A 17068-nucleotide genomic window follows, 5' to 3' on the forward strand; every position below is an offset into this window, starting at 1 on the left:
CAGCCACCGGCCTGCTCTTCCAGGTCTGCCCCTGGTCCAGCTACCTCACCGGCACCTGGAAGCCAGGCACGGAGCATGCAGTCGTTCGGTGAGGCCAGGTCCCCTGGGCTCCGTTCAGTTTTGTACTAGGAAAGCCAAGGGTGGGAAGGGGATGCAGGGACTGGGCGCTGGTCCCTGCGGGGTCTCCTGGGTGTGAAAGCTCTTCAAATGCTTGGGAAGCGGGCGCTATTGTCCCCGTCTTACAAGTGAGGAAGCCAAAGTCTGGATGTGGTGTAACTTGATTGAGGCCACCCAGCCTTTGGATAGCACAGCTGGGGGCCCCGTAGCTCATCCAGCTATAGCAGAATGCCCTGCTACCCCAAAGGAAACTTCCCCACTCCAGATTCCACCTCCTAGGAATTAGGAAGATGAGTCTCTCTTGCTCACGTGGTCTCTGCTCCTGGCCCCTCTGGGCATTCCCCCAGCACATCCTGAAGCTTTCCCCAGGAGAGCCTGTCCCGTCCCACCCCACCCCGATGCTGCCCCATAGGCTTACCTAAGAAGCTTTGGCCCTTCTTCAGGTTGCCCTGGGACTGAGTCCTGGGCGAGGCCTCAGGAGGGAAAAGCTGACCCAGAAGTTCACTAAGAACTCGGGGTGACCATATTCAGGCCAGCACTGAGGTCTGTCCGCCAAGCTTACGAGAAGGAGAGGAGCTTGGGCTCGCTCACACTCTGATTACAAGGCGGGCCCGAGCTGCTTTAGGAGTGTGGAGTGTGCAGTACCTACAGGACACCCAAGTGGAGGCTCTTGGAGGCATGTGGGCATACAGCCTGTGGGCTGGAGAAAGACTCAGAGTCACCTAGAGATACGGTGGTTGAAGGAGAAGTGATGGCCTCAGCAGACGGGGGAGCACGAGGGCCTAGGATTCTGGTAACTGACTGTACTGCTGAACTGAATGAATAAGCATTTTCAGAACTCTAATGGAAAACTGATGAATTCATAAAAGTACTAACAAAAGATCAAGGTAAACAAAATTACATGGGACTGAGTGAACTGAGGAGGATGATTATAATTTTTGTGATTTTCTGTTTGAATAGAAAAAAAGAGGGCCTAGGAGAGAATCCAGGACAGTGACATTGAAGGCACAGGCAGGAGGAAAGCCAAGAGTGCGGTGTCCAAGAAATCTAGGGAAAAGGTCAACAGTATAAAATTCTGCTCCACAAGTCGGGTGAGGTTAGAGCTAGGAAAAGTCCATTGGATTTAATAAGATGGTGGCCAGGGATTATGCTAAGAACAGTCCCCATGGCGTGTCTGAAGAGTCAGATCCCAGGGGGGCTGAGGACGGTTGGTGAAGGGGCAGACGACTCGCAGAGTGCGGCTGTGGAGGGCAGGGCCAGAGAGGGGGTAGCTAGAGCGGGCTGTTGCTTTTCTGGCCTCGCCAAGCCGGCCCCTCTCCTGCCTTTGCCTGGCTCTGGCCTGGCTGGATGGCTTTAAGTCTTGAGTTGCTAGTAATGTGGCCTTGGACAAGTCACCCGAGTTCCCTGAACTTGTGTCTTCCTCTGTACAACGAAGAGAACCTCCAGGCCTGTCTAAGGGTGCCGCGCGGTTCAAAGGAGTGTGGATGTCCACGTGCAGAGACTTTACACAGCAGTAATGGGAGGCGCTTCTCCCCCTCCCCCCCACCCCCCTGCATTGTCCAGGTTCAAAAACGACCAGGCTAATTACTCCCTCAACACGGATGACCCACTCATCTTCAAGTCCACCCTGGACACTGATTACCAGATGACCAAACAGGACATGGGCTTCACTGAAGAGGAGTTTAAGAGACTGGTGAGTGGGTGTGTGCCTTGACTCTGGGCCCTGGGAGTGTGTGAGGCCTGCAGGTCCTGTCCAGGGCCCGGAAGCCCTGGAGAATGAGGGGTGAGTCTGCTGCAACAGGCCAGGCCAAGGCAGACCTGGAGTTCGATGCCTTCCACGGAGAAGACATCTTCGGCTGAGATCCTGACCTAGGACTGGGTTTTTTATCCTCTGCTTCGGTCAAGTGCCTTGAAAGACTCTGAAAGCTGTCAACCATCTCCCCAGAAAGGTGTGCTCAGCTATACATTTTGCACACACTTTTCAGGCCACTCAGAGACCCCAGGATGAGCCCTTGATTTCCGTGGTTCTGACATCCCAAGTCTGTCCCTGCAGGACTGTCTCTCTGGCGCCACACATCCCACCCCGTCTCTCAAAGGTTTCTCCAACCTCCCTGCCACATCTGTGTATCACGTCGTGCCACGTTAAGAACCCAGAACCTCACAGTCTCTGCTCTGGCGGGTGCTGCCGCGTGACCTTGGACAAGGCCTCGCCACTCTGAGCTTAATGAATTGCCCATGTTTAATGGACTGTCACTAGATTGCTAAGGACTCCCTCCTATGCTCTCTGGTTTCACACTGTCTGCCGTGCTGGCCCTTCCAGAACATCAATGCGGCAAAGTCCAGTTTCCTCCCAGAAGATGAGAAGAGGGAGCTTCTTGATCTGCTCTATAAAGCCTACGGGATGCCACCTTTGGCCTCTGCAGGTATGTTTCTGATGGAGCTGCTGGGCTGGTGCCCTGCCCTGGCTCCCACCTGTCTTTCCAGGGACTTCTAGCAAGATGCCCTCCCTTCCTCTCCTGGGCAGCACCAGGGATGCGTGATGCCTTCCTGGCTGGTGGTCCTCCCTCACTGCACAGGCTCACTTCCTGCATAATGCTGTGAGGCTGGTCTGAGGAGGAGCCTTTCTCAAGCCCCTCCCAAGGTCTTGGCAACTTGGGGCATCTCCAGGGCTGCCCAAAGCCAAGGGCAGGGAGTTGAGCCCAGGGTGCAGCTAGGTTCTGCTTCCTTCCTTCCTGTGTGGCCTTGACAGAGCCTTTCCTTGCTCTAAGCCTCAGTCTCCCCATCTGTAGAAAGAAGTTCCTCTCTGGCTCTGATGGTCTGTGATTTTTTTTTTAATGTTCTGGGTACTACAAGTTGCCTCACCTTTCTGCTTCTCTTGGCAAGCAGGGCAGTGTCCCTGAAGACATCGTGGCCACCTCTGAGTCCTCACCCTGTGGATGGAGTCCTCACAACTCCCTTTACTCCTTCCAGGGAGACCATGATTTCCAGAGTCAGCTACTGACGCTCGTGAAGCCCACATGCCTGTTTCTGTACACACGTATACCTCCGCCTGGCCGTGTCTCTCCTCTGATTGTGTGCCCGGGCCAGGATCAGGGCCTGTGGCTGGTTGAATCTGAATCCCTCCCTCCTCTGGTAACCTGTGCTGAAAATCTGGTGCTTAATAAAGAAAACAACAGCTGGGGTTGTGCAGCATGTGGTGTGGGGCGCTGCGGTCAGAGCGGGCCAACTTGGGTTTGTGGAGAACGGAAGGAGCCCCTGGGGCCCCCAGACGCAGGCAGCCTGCCCAGCAGCAGGGTCCCGAGAGCCTGGTGGGCTCTGTGAATGGGAATGGGGGGCAAAGCGGGGCCCAAAGCCTACTCTCCGTCCAGAAGAAACCAGGCTTCTCTTGAAGGCTCATCTGCTTAAATGCTCCCTGAACTCTTAACCCCCTCCTACTCCAGGTCCTAAGTGGGGAAACCTTCCTTTTGTTTGTTCCCAAAGCTGTGAATTGGGGTGAGAGAGGGTAAGATGGAAGATGATTCTTCAGATACTGGCCTGAGGTGTGGTGCTGGCCTCTGCGGTACCCCGGCATCTTCTCAGGTCCTTCATTCCGTGGAAGCCTGGGGCAGCAATGGGTCCCAGCTAATCATGGCCTTGGGGGAACAAGGCCCAGCCCCTGCTTTTGCTGTTTAAAGGAGAAATCATCATCTTAAACCTATCACACAAATCATCAGCATTTATTTCCTGGGTCCTAGGTGTCACTTATCTTGGTAGAAAGGGCAAAGAGTTAATCAGAGAGTTTTGAGCACAAGATCCCTTCGCTAAAAATGGATCTGTGAAGCTCCATGAGGGAACCTCAGAGCTGCATAGATGGTCAAAGAGTTTAACTTACAATGGCTTCCAAAATAAAAGGTAAATTGTCAGCTCCCTCCCTCTCTGCTGAGAAAAGGTTTAAAGTTTCTAAAAAGTTTAAAAGTGCTTCTTAAAAAAGGGATAAGAAGGTCCTGACACAGAAGGCTGGCTGGGTTGGAGAAGAGGGGGCAGAGCTAGAATGCGGTCCCTGCCCCAGCTGTTCACCCAGGTGGCAGGACCCAGCCCCCGAGTCCCAGCACCTGCTGAATAAATAACATCCTGTGGTTACAGTGTCTTGAAAGTGTACCCGGGCAAGTGAGGAGGTGGTGGGAGCGTGGAGCCTGGGGGTGTGGGCAGAGGGCCTTCCCAGGGTAGGGGCCACGGGAGCCTCTGGGGCTGCCTTTCAGTCTGGCCTGGCTTGCCTGGAACACATTGCTCAGAGGAAAGGCTGCTGGGCCAGTGCCAGGGCTTCCGTCCACGGCGCGTCACTCTTCCAGCCTCCTCGGGCAAGGTCATGTTCAAGATGAGGTGGTCCCATCGCTGCTCTTGGGCTGGTTGCTACCTTCCTTGTCTGGGGTGCCCACCTCCGCCTGTCCTTCTGCAGAGGAGAGAGAAAGGAGCATATACACAAACATAATGCATAGAAAGAGGTCCAGAGGGGCCCAGCCACAGCAGTAACCGTGGATAAGCCCTGGGAAGCAGGACAGGATTGGGGGGTAGTAGCTAAAGGGAACTTTAGCCTAGTCTGTAACATTTTAATTTCTACAAAGAAAATGTGCATGTGCTGTTACTAGTATAATTAAAGTGAAGAAAAGGCCAGGATCATGGATGGATGCTTGTAGCTGGGGAGGGTCAGGATGTTTGTGTGGGGTGTCTAGAGTCCCAGCATGTGCTCAGCAAACAGTAGTTCTTGTAAGACAGAGAAGGGCATCAGAAGATGCCAGCCCAGGGGAGCACCAGGGGTGGCCTGCAGCAGGGGCTGGGGTGGAGCCCATCGCTGTTTCACTGTGCTGTGTCCCCACCAGACCGCCCCCATCTCCCTCTCTGGCCTCTGTCTTTGCATCCTTAGGCTAAGCCCTTCACGTGACTAGGGAGAAACTACCCTGCGCCCAGATCCTGAGGCTGCAGACTGGCAAGTACTTTCCATGCAGTCATACAGCAGCCTGGAGGTGTGATGAAGGTCATGATACGACTCGGATGAGAAAAACAAGGCTCAGAGAGGTGGACCGAGTTGCCTGAGAGCCAAACAGTGAAGGGAGCAGTGTCCCTTCCACTAACCAGAAGGCTGCCGCCTAAAGGAGCGCTCTCTAGGGTTTGTAAAGACCGTCACTGACACCGCCTCATTCTGCCCTGGCAGCTGGCTTCAGAGGCGGGGTTAGTGGGAGTGAGGGGTGCAGGGAGAACTTGGACACCTGTGCCTCAGGTCACCTCCTATCATGGGGCAGGGCCTGTAGCAAAGGCCGGGTCCCAGAATGTCCTGGCCCACTGGAAGCCTGACAAATTAGACTGCACTTCAGGCAGATTCCCCAGTCTGTGATGCCCTACTTGGTCCGAAGCCTCCCGCCCTGGCGAGCAAGAATATTTTCGTTAAATTCCGCAGCAACTGCCGCTCTGCCATTTCCTTGCTGTGGGACCTCAGGTAATTTATTTAATCTCTCCAAGCCTCTGCTTCCTAATCAATGAAGTGAGGATGATGACATCCCTGCCCCTCTGTGGTCACCTGGCACATGGGACAGCTCAGCCAGGGGCAAGGCTTCTTCTGTGCAGGTCCCAGCTCTCTTCTGGCCCACAGAGAGGTCCCCAAGCATTTTCCTCTCCAACCAGCACCCCTGGGACTCCCTCAGGGCAGTTTCAGAGCATGATTCGGAAAGTTTCCCGGTCACGTGCTGCCAAGCAGTGTGTTCATATTCCTTCACGCCCTGCTGGCTGTTTACGTTTCATTATTCGGCCAAGTAAGGAAACGTTTGTGCTCCCCGCGTAAGGAAACATCAGAGAAGACAAAGGTTTGCACACAAAGGGCTTGGGGAGCGTTAACACACAGGACTTGGGGAGGCCTGGCCGCCAGGCCTCAGGACAGGCCAAGGCTGTGGCCCCTCCTCCCCTGCCCGGGCTCCGCCTCAGTTTCCCGGGAGCTTTAGGCAAACAGAAGTTCCAGGGCCTGCAGGATCAGAACCTGTATTCCCCGTACTCCCACGCCCTCGGTTAAGTCCGCTGGACTGAGCACGGCTCGCAGACGTGCCAGTGGAAGGCCCCTCGGCCAGTCACTCTGGCCTGCACTGCGCCAGGAGCACCTCACTGCCTTGCGGTGAGCACTACTCCTTCCTCAGGTCCCCTTTTAACTGTCCGTCACCCTGGCAGACAGCTGCCAGGACACCAGGTACCTCAGGGATCTCGAATCGGACGAGGGTGGGAGCAGGCATTAGAGGGCCTGGGCAGGTGGCTGAGTGGCTTCACTGAGTTGAAGGAGATCGAAAACCGTTCACCAGAGCAGACGCAGATGGCCTGGCAGCAGGCCTGGTGTGGCAGCTGGGCGTGCTGGTCAGTGAACAGCCACTGACTAGGCACCTCTGCCGGGTGCCAAACGCCACCAGGCACCGAGGGCCCAGGACGCGGATCCCAGAGGAGAGGCCCTGTGCTCAGGCGGCTGTGGAGGCGGCCAAGAGAACAGGCGCCTCCCCTGCCAGAGAGGGGGGTGACGGCTTCTCAGCAGAGCGGTCTGGCCTCTAAGAAAGAGGAAAAGCCAGCCTGGCAAGGGGAGGGCAGGTAGGACCAGACAGAGGGAGAGTGCAGCAAGGCCCATCAGGGACTTTCAGGAAACAGAAGTCCCTTCCTCAGGCTGGACCAGAGGCGCAGGGGAGAAAGATGGGAGCAGAGGCTGGAGAGGAGCAGGGTGAGACCCGGGGAGGCTCCCACGCCTGGTGAGGAGTCCAGGCCGCAGGACAAGGGAGGGCTGACAGACCGCTGACGGGACGGCACGGGGAGGGAGGGTGGGGTTCCTGGGGGAGCCAGGACTGGTGAGGGATGTTCTAGCAGAGGAAACCGTGAGATGAAGGGGGGTGGGTGCAGGGGCAGAAGCACGATGGAACAGGGGATTTAAATGAACCCTGCTGGCAGCTGTCCAGCAGGAGGGTTGGGGCGGGGATGGATCAGGGAGGCCCGGGCAGAGGCCGCCGGGGTGCTGGGAGTGGCCTGAGCCAGGTGGTGGCTGTGGGGACAGAGAGAAGCGGAGGGACTGGGGAGGGACCTTGGAGGAGAACTGACAGGGCCTGTGGGTGGACGGGGAGGCTGAGGGGAAAGGGAAGCACCGGGATGCCTGGCCAGAGGGTCCTCACGGCCTGAGACACTGGCACCCCCTAGCCTAGGGAGTGGCTGCCCTCTGCCACTGACCGTGGGCCTGGGGCCTGATTTAAATGCAGTTTCTTCTCTGAGAAAGAGGGGGCAGGCTAGGACTTACGAGGCCAGTCCCGGAGCCCAGAAGAGGGTCTCCCACCAGGAGTGCTTGAACCCGAGAGTACCCATGGGTTCTGACCTGCGCCCTCGAGGGCTAGCTCGCCCATGTCGCCAGCCAGCTTCCGTACGCTTACGGCCTCGGAGTCTCCCTGGATGTCAGGGACTGCGTTCCGGCGGCCCGTCCGGTCACAGGAGATGAAGTCCGAGTAGGAGGACTCGACCTCCATCATGCCTGTCGCATCACTCTTCAGGCCTGTGGGGACAAGGGCAGGAGCGCAGAGGTGAACCCTGGTGCATCCTGCACAGGGGACTCAGCTTGGGGCCCAGCACTGATGTCTTTTGACAAACCGACAGTTATTGCCTTGCTCGCTGACAACAAAACAGAAAGCACAGAAAAGTAGAAAGAACAAACTAAGTCATGCATAATTTTATACCCCAAAAGCCACCACCAACGTTTTAAAGAACATATTTTGTGTTTTCTCTAAGTAAAGTTCATGATAACTATCTATACATTTATCAACACCACGTACCAGGCACTGGCTAGGGGCCGCAGATGCAGCAACGAACAAGTCAGCCGTGGTCCTTGCCCTCAGGGAGCTGACAGTCTACTGGGTCATTTAGCGTAATTACCTAATACCTAAGTAATTACCACAGTGCTCCGGACTTCCAGGGAGAAGGCAGGGTACCAGAGTGACTACCAGGGCCTGACGAAGGCTTGGGGGTCAGGAAGTGACATTTTAGTCGAGAACCTAGGAGGAATAGATAGACAAGGAGTCTAGACAAGGAGTCTAGACAAGGAGTGAGGGGAAGAGCACGTATGAAGGCTCTGTGGAGCAAAGGCACAGTGGGATGGAAGAAACGTAAGTGCCGTGGGCTGGGGAACTGTGGGAGAGGGGCCAAGAGGATGCTGCTGAGTTGGGCAGGGGCCCGATCACATCTTCAATTTGGTCCCTGAGGGGTTGAGGCTCATGAATGTTCAGATTAGCATTTTCAAAGGTGACTCTGGCACCTAAGGTGAGCAGACCTGAATGGGGGCCAGCTAGGGGGCTCCTGCAAAAATTCAGGTGTGAGAAGATGGTGGGTGAAGCAGGGATGGAAGAAGGTATTGCATGCAAAGAGAAATCAAAAGAAAGGGGGAGTAGCAGTACTCATATGAGACGAAACAGACTTTAAAATAAAGGCTGTTATAAGAGACAAAGAAGGAAGGACACTACATAATGATCAAGGGGTCAGTCCAAGAAGAATACATAACAATTGTAAATATATATGCACCCAACATAGGAGCACCTCAATATATAAGGCAAATACTAACAATCATAAAGGGAGAAATCGACAGTAACACGATAGTGGGGGACTGGAACACCCCACTTTCATCAGTGGACAGATCATCGAGACAGAAAATCAATAAAGAAACACAGGCCTTAAATGACACATTAGACCAGATGGACTTAATTGATATTTATAGAGCATTCCATCCAAAAGCAGCAGAATATACATTCTTCTCAAGTGCACATGGAACATTCTCCAGGACTGACCACATGCTGGGCCACAAAGTGAGCCTCGGTAAATTTAAGAAAAGTGAAATCATATCAAGCATCTTTTCCGACCACAATGCTATGAGATTAGAAATAAACTACAAGAAAAAAACTGTAAAAAACACAAACACATGGAGGCTACACAATATGCTACTGAACGACCAATGGATCACTGAAGAAATCAAACAGGACATCAAAAAATACCTAGAGAAAAATGAAAATGAAAGCACAATGATCCAAAACCTATGGGATGCAGCAAAAGCAGTTCTAAGAGGGAAGTTTATAGCAATACAATCCTACCTCAAGAAACAAGAAAAATCTCAAATAAACAACCTAACCTTACACCTAAAGCAACTAGAAAAAGAAAAACAAATAAAACCTACAGTTAGTAGAAGGAAAGAAATCATAAAGATCAGAGCAGAAATAAATGAAACTGAGAAGAAGAAAACAATATGAAACTAAAAGCTGGTCCTTTGAAAAGATAAACAAAATCGATAAACCTTTAGCCAGACTCATCAAGAAGAAAAGGGAGAGGACTCAAATCAATAAAATGAGAAATAAAAAAGGAGAAGTTACAACCGACACCACAGAAATACAAAGGATCTTAAAAGATTACTAACAGGGACTTCCCTGGTGGTCCAGTAAGACTCCGTGTTCCCAGTGCAGGGGGCCCAGGTTCGATCCCTGGTGAGGGAACTAGATCCCACATGCATGTTGCAACAGAGAAGCCTGCATGCCACAACTAAACATGCCACAACGAAGATCCCGCATGGTGCAACTAAGACCCAGTACAGCCTAAAAAAGAAAGAAAGGACTACTACAAGCAACTGTATGCCAATAAAACAGACGACCTGGAAGAAATGTACAAATTCTTAGAAAGATACAATCTCCCAAGACTGAACCAGGAAGAAATAGAAAATATGAACAGACCCATCACAAGTACTGAAATTGAAACTCTGATTAAAGAACTCCCAACAAACAAAAGTCCAGGACCCAATGGCTTCACAGATGAATTCTATCAGACATTTAGAGAAGAGCTAACACCTGTCCTTCTGAAACTGTTCCACAAAACTGCAGAGGAAGGAAAACTCCCAAACTCATTCTGTGAGGCCACTATTACCCTGATACCAAAACCAGACAAAGATACCACAAAAAAAGAGAAAATTACAGGGCAATATCATTGATGAACACAGACATAAAAATGCTCAACAGAGACTTCCCTGGTGGCGCAGTGGTTAAGAATCTGCCTGCCAACACAGGGGACATGGGTTCGAGCCCTGGTCCGGGAAGATCCCACATGCTGTGGAGCAACTAAGCCCATGTGCCACAACTACTGAGCCTGCACTCTGGAGCCCACGAGCCACAAATACTGAAGCCCACCAGCCTACAGCCTGTGCTCCGCAACAAAGAGAAGCCACTGCTTGCCGCAACTAGAGAAAGCTCGCACGCAGCAACGAAGACCCAGTGCAGCAAAAGAAAAACAAACAAACAAACGAACAAACCACCTCAACAAAATACTAGCAATCTGAATCCAACAGTACATTAAAAGGATCATACACCATGATCAAGTGGGATTTATCCCAGGGATGCAAGGATTTTTCAGTATCAGCAAACCAATCAATGTGATAACACCACATCAACAAACTGAAGAATAAAAACCATATGATCATCTCAATAGATGCAGAAAAAGCTTTTAACGAAATTCAACACCCATTTATGATAAAAACTCTCCAGAAAGTGGGCTTAGAGGGAACATACCTCAACATAATAAAGCCATATATGACAAACCTACAGCTAACATCATACTCAACAGTGAAAAGCTAAAAGCATTTCCTCTAAGACCAGGAACAAGAAAGGATGTCCACTCTTGCCACTTTTATTCAACACAGTTTTGGAAGTCCAAGCTACAGCAATCAGAGAAGAAAAAGAAATAAAAGGAATCCAAATTGGAAAAGAGGAGGTAAAACTGTCACTGTTTGCAGATGACATGATACTATACATAGAAAATCCTAAAGACACTACCAGAAAACTACTAGAGCTCATCAATGAATTTGGTAAAGTTGCAGGTTACCAAATTAATACACAGAAATCTGTTGCATTTCTATGCACTAACAATGAAAGATCAGGAAGAGAAATTCAAGAAATAATCCCATTGACCACTGCATCAAAAAGAATAAAATACCTAGGAATAAACCTACCTACGGAGACAAAAGACCTGTACTCCGAAAACTATAAGATGCTGATGAAAGAAATCAAAGACAACACAAACAGATGGAAAGATATACTGTGTTCTTGGATTGGAAGAATCAATACTATCAAAATCACTATACTACCCAAGGCAATCTACAGATTCAATGAAATCCCTATCAAATCACCAATGGCATTTTTCACAGAACTAGAACAGAAAATCTTAAAATTTGTATGGAGACACAAAAGACCCCGAATAGCCAAGGCAATCGTGAGAAAGAAAAATCAGGCTCCCTGACTTCGGACTATACTACAAAGCTATAGGCATCAAAACAGTATGGTACTGGCACAGAAATAGAAATATAGATCAATGGAACAGGATAGAAAGCCCAGAAATAAACCCACGCACCTGTGGTCAATTAATCTATGACAAAGGAGGCAAGACTATACAATGGAGGAAAGACAATCTCTTCAATAAATGGTGCTGGGAAAACTGGACAGCTACATGTAAACACATGAAATTAGAATACTCTGTAACACTGTACACAGACATAAACTCAAAATGGATTAAAGACCTAAATTTGAGACCAGATGCTGTAAAACTCTTAGAGGAAAACACAGGCAGAACACTCTCTGGCATAAATCGCAGCAACATCTTTTTTGATCCATCTACCAGAGTAATGGAAATAAAAACAAAAATAAATGGGATCTAATTAAATTCAAAAGCTTTTGCACAGCAAAGAAACCATAAACAAAATGAAAAGACAACCCACAGAATGGGAGAAAATATCTGCAAATGATGTCACCGACAAGGGATTAGTTTCCAAAATTTACAAACAGCTCATGCGGCCCAATATCATCAAAACAAACAACACCATCAAAAAATGGGCAGAAGATCTAAGTAGACATTTCTCCAAAGAAGACATACAGATGAAGAGGCACATGAAAAGATGTTCAACATTGCTAATTATTAGAGAAATGCAAATCAAAACTATAATGAGATTATCACCTCACACCAGTCAGAACGGCTATCATCAAAAAATCCACAAACAACAAATGCTGGAGAGGGTGTGGAGAGAAGGGAACCCTCCTACACTGTTGGTGGGAATGTAAATTAGTGCAGCCACTATGGAAAACAGTATGGAGGTTCCTTAAGAAACTAAAAATTGATCTACCATATGATCCTGCAATCCCACTCCTGGGCATGTACCCAGAGAAAGACATGGTCTGAAAGGATACATGCACCCCAGTATTCACTGCAGCACTGTTGACAATAGCCAAGACATGGAAGCAACCTAAATGCCCATCAACAGAAGAATGGATAAAGAAGATATGGTACATATATACAATGGAATATTACTCAGCCTTTAAAAAGAATGAAATAATGCCATTTGTAACAACATGGATGGACCTAGAGATTGTCATAGGAGTGAAGGAAGTCAGGCAGAGAAAGAGAAACATCATATGATATCACTTATATGCGAATCAAAAAAGATACAAATGAACTTATTTATAAAACAGAAACAGACTCACAGATTTAGAGAACGAGCTTATGGTTACCAGGGCGGAAGGGTGGGGAAGAGGAATAGTTAGGGTGTTTGAGATTGACGTGTACACACTGCTATATTTAAAATGGATAGGACTTCCCTGGTGGTGCAGTGGTTAAGAATCTGCCTGCCAATGCAGGGGACACGGGTTTGAGCCCTGGTCCGGGAAGATCCCACATGCCACGGAGCAACTAAGCCCGTGTGCCACAACTACTGAGCCTGTGTTCTAGAGCCCGCAAGCCACAACTACTGAGCCTGTGTGCCACAACTACTGAAGCCTGTGCATCTAGAGCCCATGCTCCACAATAAGAGAAGCCACCGCAATAAGAAGGCCGCACACCGCAACAAAGAGTAGCCCTGGCTTGCTGCAACTAGAGAAAGCTCGCGTGGAGCAACAAAGACCCAACGCAGCCGATAAAATAATAAATAAATAAATAAAAACCTTACTTAAAAAAAAAAGAATTGTGCTGAAAATGGATAACCAACAAGGACCTACTGTACAGCACAGGGAACTCTGCTCAATATTCTCTAACAACCTAACTGGGAAAAGAATCTGAAAAAAAACCAGATACATGTATATGTATAACTGAATCACTTTGTTGTACACCTAAAACTAACACAACATTGTTAATCAACTATACTCCAATATAAAATAAAAAGTTAAAAAAAAAAAAAAAGATGGTGGGTGAAGGAAGGAGGTGGTGACGGACAGACACATTCTAGATGTAATCTGGAGGGTGAATCACCAGGACTTGGTGTTTGGCTGATGGGGAAGTGAGCTTTCTGACATGAATAAGTAGGTGGATGGAGGATGGTTCATGAGATGGGGGAGTGATTGGGAGGAAAGACAGGAAATTAGGAGTTACTGCTACAGAGATGGTGGTTAATAGCCCTGCTGGTTGATTTTACAGCTGAGAGAGAAGAGAAGAGAACCACATATATAAAGAAGAGCCACATACATGTAAAGAAGGATTTGTGAGGCCACACTATAGTACACCGCATTTTATAGCTTACTGTTTGAAACTCCCTAAACCATGTCATGAAGGTTCCCTCTGGATGATTTCTGTATATGCACCATGGCACCATGACACATCTGATGAGTCCCCTAGAAATGCACACGGAGGCACTTTCCCACTTTCCATCACTATGGACAGCACTAGGTCTTTATGTAAATATTTGTGCCTATGTCTAATTATTTCCTTAGAGTGTATTCCTAGAAGTAGAATTGCTAAGCTAAAGGGAAGGGTGAAATAATATTTAAGACACATTATTTTGATACATTTCCAAGTTCCTTTCCTGAACGGCATAATGGTATTTATAATAACAGAAAAAGATGAGGAAATAAAACATAAATTCAGTTCTGTTCCTATTTATATTCCCACCAGCAGCCTGTAAGATTGCCGGTTTATCTGCACCCTTGTCAACAATGGGTATTGCTATTATATATATATATATATATATTTTTTTTAAAAGGCTAATCTGCTAGGGGAATACGAGTATCTCTCTTTGAGCACCTATGATTTCCTGAAGGCAATCAAATCACACAAGTCAGGCCGTGGACTCTGGCCACTTGGCACACCCTGAGTTAGCGAGGGATGGGGGGGTCTAAGCCACTGGCTTGACCAGGAGCTCACAGTCCTCTAGGTGAGATGGGCCCAGCCAATTCCAGTTTTAGACACCCGTAGGTAAATGCCGATGCTCTTTATAGTACGAGGATGTTTACTGCACATCCTAGGTCAGTGACAGGGAAGCTCCCAAATGTCCCTCAAAAGGCCAGGCATTAAACGAATTATAAAATATTCACAAAAAAATACCCTGCACCAGATGGACCTGTACTGATGGCAAAGTGTCTGAGATAAACTGTTAATTGCAAAATGCAGGTTGCAAAACAACACCTTAAAGAAAACCCAGTTTCAACTCATACAACTCAACAACAAAAAAACAAACAACCCAATCAAAAAATGGGCAGAAAACCTAAATAGACATTTCTACGAAGAAGACATACAGATGGCCAATAGGCACATGAGAAGATGCTCAACGTTGCTAATTATTAGAGAAATGGAAATCAAAACTACAATGAGGTACCACCTCACACCAGTCAGCATGGCCATCATTAAAAAGTCAACAAATAACAAATGCTGGAGAGGGTGTGGAGAAAGGGAACCCTCCTATGCTGTTGGTGGGAATGTAAGTTGGTGCAGCCACTATGGAAAACAGTATGGAGGTTCCCCAGAAAACTAATATGATCCATATATACAGCAATCCCTCTCCTGTGCATATATCCAGACAAAACTATAATTCAAAAAGATGCATGCACGCTTATGTTCATAGCAACACTATTCACAACAGCCAAGACATGGAAACAACCTAAATGTCCATTGATAGATGAATGGATAAAGAAATGATACATTTATACAATGGAATACTCCTCATCCATAAAGAACGAAATAATGCCATTTGCAGCAACATGGATGCAACTAGAGATTATCATACTAAGTGAAGGAAGTCAGAAGGACAAACACTATATGGTATCACTTACATGCAGAATCTAAAATATGACACAAATGAACCTATCTATGAAACAGAAGCATAGAGAACAGACTGGTGGTTGCCAAGGGGGAGGGGATTGGGGGAGGGATGGAGTGGGAGGCTGCGGTTAGCACATGTAAGCTATTATACACAGAATGGATAAACAACAAGGTCCTACTGTATAGCACAGGGAACTATATTCATTATCCTATGATAAACCATAATGGAAAAGAATATGAAAAAAGAATATATGTATAACTGAATCACTTTGCTGTACAGCAGAAATTAATACAACATTTTAAGTCTATACTTCAATTAAAAAAAAGAAAGAAAACCCAGTTTCTATGGGGAAAGATAGCAGACACGAGAAAAAAAACCTTGCCAAGTGTGGTACTTTGTGTCTAAGGGGTACTTTCACTTCTAAGACTACATTTTTAAAATGGTAGTTTTTATAAGCCCAAGTTATCATGCAACGCTTTCAGAAAGTAACTGACATTGGCAGGAAGCAGCTGGAAAGCAGCCAGGGTGGGGCTCAGTAACGTGTGTGTGCGCGCGCGCACACACGCGCATTGTGTGAAAAGTGGGGCTAGCCGCTATGGAGGGCTGGACCACATCTCCCCACAACACCTAGCTCAGAAGAGACACCTGAAGAATAAACTAGGGGCACTCAAAGCTCAGACAGGGGAGACTGGGAGGCGGCCTGTAGTAGACAGAAAAGAACAAGAGACGTGACCTTGTGCTATGAACCTAGCTCTGCCACCAGACCCTGAGCAAGACTGCCCCTCGCTGGGCCTCTGTTTCCAGATCTGTAAAATAGAATAAAGGCGGGGCCAGAATTTGGTTTAAGGCAGCCCCCCCTCCAGCTCCAGCAGGGGGCGCACCCAGCCTATCTTTCTAAGCTGACTTGAGAGAAAGAAGTTGCCCTGGTTGTGTTTCCGGCTCTTTCTCAGCAAAAAAGACTGAACTCTCTGAAGTCCCAGAGGTGGTTCTTCTGTAGGTCACAGAAGTTTCACTTCTACACTCTCCCTCTGGGGAAACTGCTCAAAGCTTGAGAACAGGGCAGCGGCCTGTTGCAATAACAGCAGTAACACAGAATAAAAATTATGATGACAGTTCTAACAATAATCGTAAAGGTAACACTTATCAAGTCATCATGTTTTCCATACCTCGCTTACTAAATTGCCACAGCAGCCTCTGAGGTCTGCGAGGTGAGTTTATAACCACGACTTGGGAAGGTCTCGGGCGGACCCACACCTGCCGGTGGGAAGGAGACACTGGGCAGGCCACACCAGCTCCCGGGCCCCTTCTCCTCAGTCCTTTTCCTCCAACTAGGCCGTTGGCTCCATGAGAACTGGTATTCCTGTCTGGATTTTCACCAGACCAGACTGAAAGGCCTAATCCTGGCAGCTAATAACCATATGCTTCTGGCTGCTCCATCCTCAGATTCTCAACCAGGGCCTGGCAAAGAGCAGGTACTAAATAATTACTTGCCAAATTAAACCTGAATCTCTCTGTCTACCTATCTGTCTACCTTCCCTCCATCCCTCTTTCCCTATCTGTGGAAACCATAAAGTGACTCACTCCTTTGGCCAGTGGGAAAGGCCTCTGTCCGCTATAGATGGCTGTGCTGATGTTCTGGTCCAGGATCTCTAGCATCTGATACTGGGGATGGATGGAGTTACAGGCTCCATCTAAAAGGCCAGCTTCCTGCTGGAACTGACACCCTGGGGCTTTGGCTCCTGCCCTCCCCTGGCTGACCTTACAGGCTGCCCAGGGTAGGAAGCTGACTTTCCTGGCTTGGAGAGGGAAGCGTACCAAGCTCAAAGGCCAATGCTGCAAAAAACCAACCGTGGCCAGTGTGCACCGGCTGCC

The 17068-nt window shown here is 48.6% G+C and overlaps 2 protein-coding genes across 26 annotated transcripts in view; one reads left to right on the forward strand and one right to left on the reverse strand.

Annotated features, from left to right (window-relative positions):
- The window catches only part of ADA (adenosine deaminase), a 40980-nt gene extending 37674 nt beyond the window's left edge, over positions 1–3306 (forward strand). For 4 of the 11 annotated variants that reach the window (XR_004484900.2, XR_004484896.2, XR_004484898.2 and 1 more), the window contains 4 exons: positions 24–88; positions 1681–1810; positions 2103–2540; positions 3004–3306. Coding sequence is in view for 4 of the 11 variants with exons in the window: in XM_033433772.2 (XP_033289663.1) it covers positions 24–88; positions 1681–1810; positions 2438–2540; positions 3004–3017 (312 nt within the window). In the remaining 7 variants the exon portion in view is untranslated. The other 7 variants (XM_033433772.2, XM_004272885.4, XR_004484897.2 and 4 more) reach the window with 6 other exon arrangements.
- Positions 1073–17068, reverse strand: part of PKIG (cAMP-dependent protein kinase inhibitor gamma) — a 111373-nt gene continuing 95377 nt past the window's right edge. For 13 of the 15 annotated variants that reach the window (XM_033433787.2, XM_033433788.2, XM_049698717.1 and 10 more), the window contains 2 exons: positions 7478–7651; positions 3815–4546 (listed from right to left, as the gene is read on the reverse strand). In XM_033433787.2, coding sequence (XP_033289678.1) covers positions 4467–4546; positions 7478–7628 — 231 coding nt within the window. In that variant the 5' untranslated portion in view covers positions 7629–7651 and the 3' untranslated portion in view covers positions 3815–4466. Of the gene's footprint in view, positions 3782–3814; positions 4547–7477; positions 7768–17068 lie in introns of those variants that run through there. The other 2 variants (XR_007471963.1, XM_049698718.1) reach the window with 2 other exon arrangements.

Source organism: Orcinus orca, chromosome 16 (assembly GCF_937001465.1).
Source record: "Orcinus orca chromosome 16, mOrcOrc1.1, whole genome shotgun sequence".
NCBI lineage: Eukaryota > Metazoa > Chordata > Mammalia > Artiodactyla > Delphinidae > Orcinus > Orcinus orca.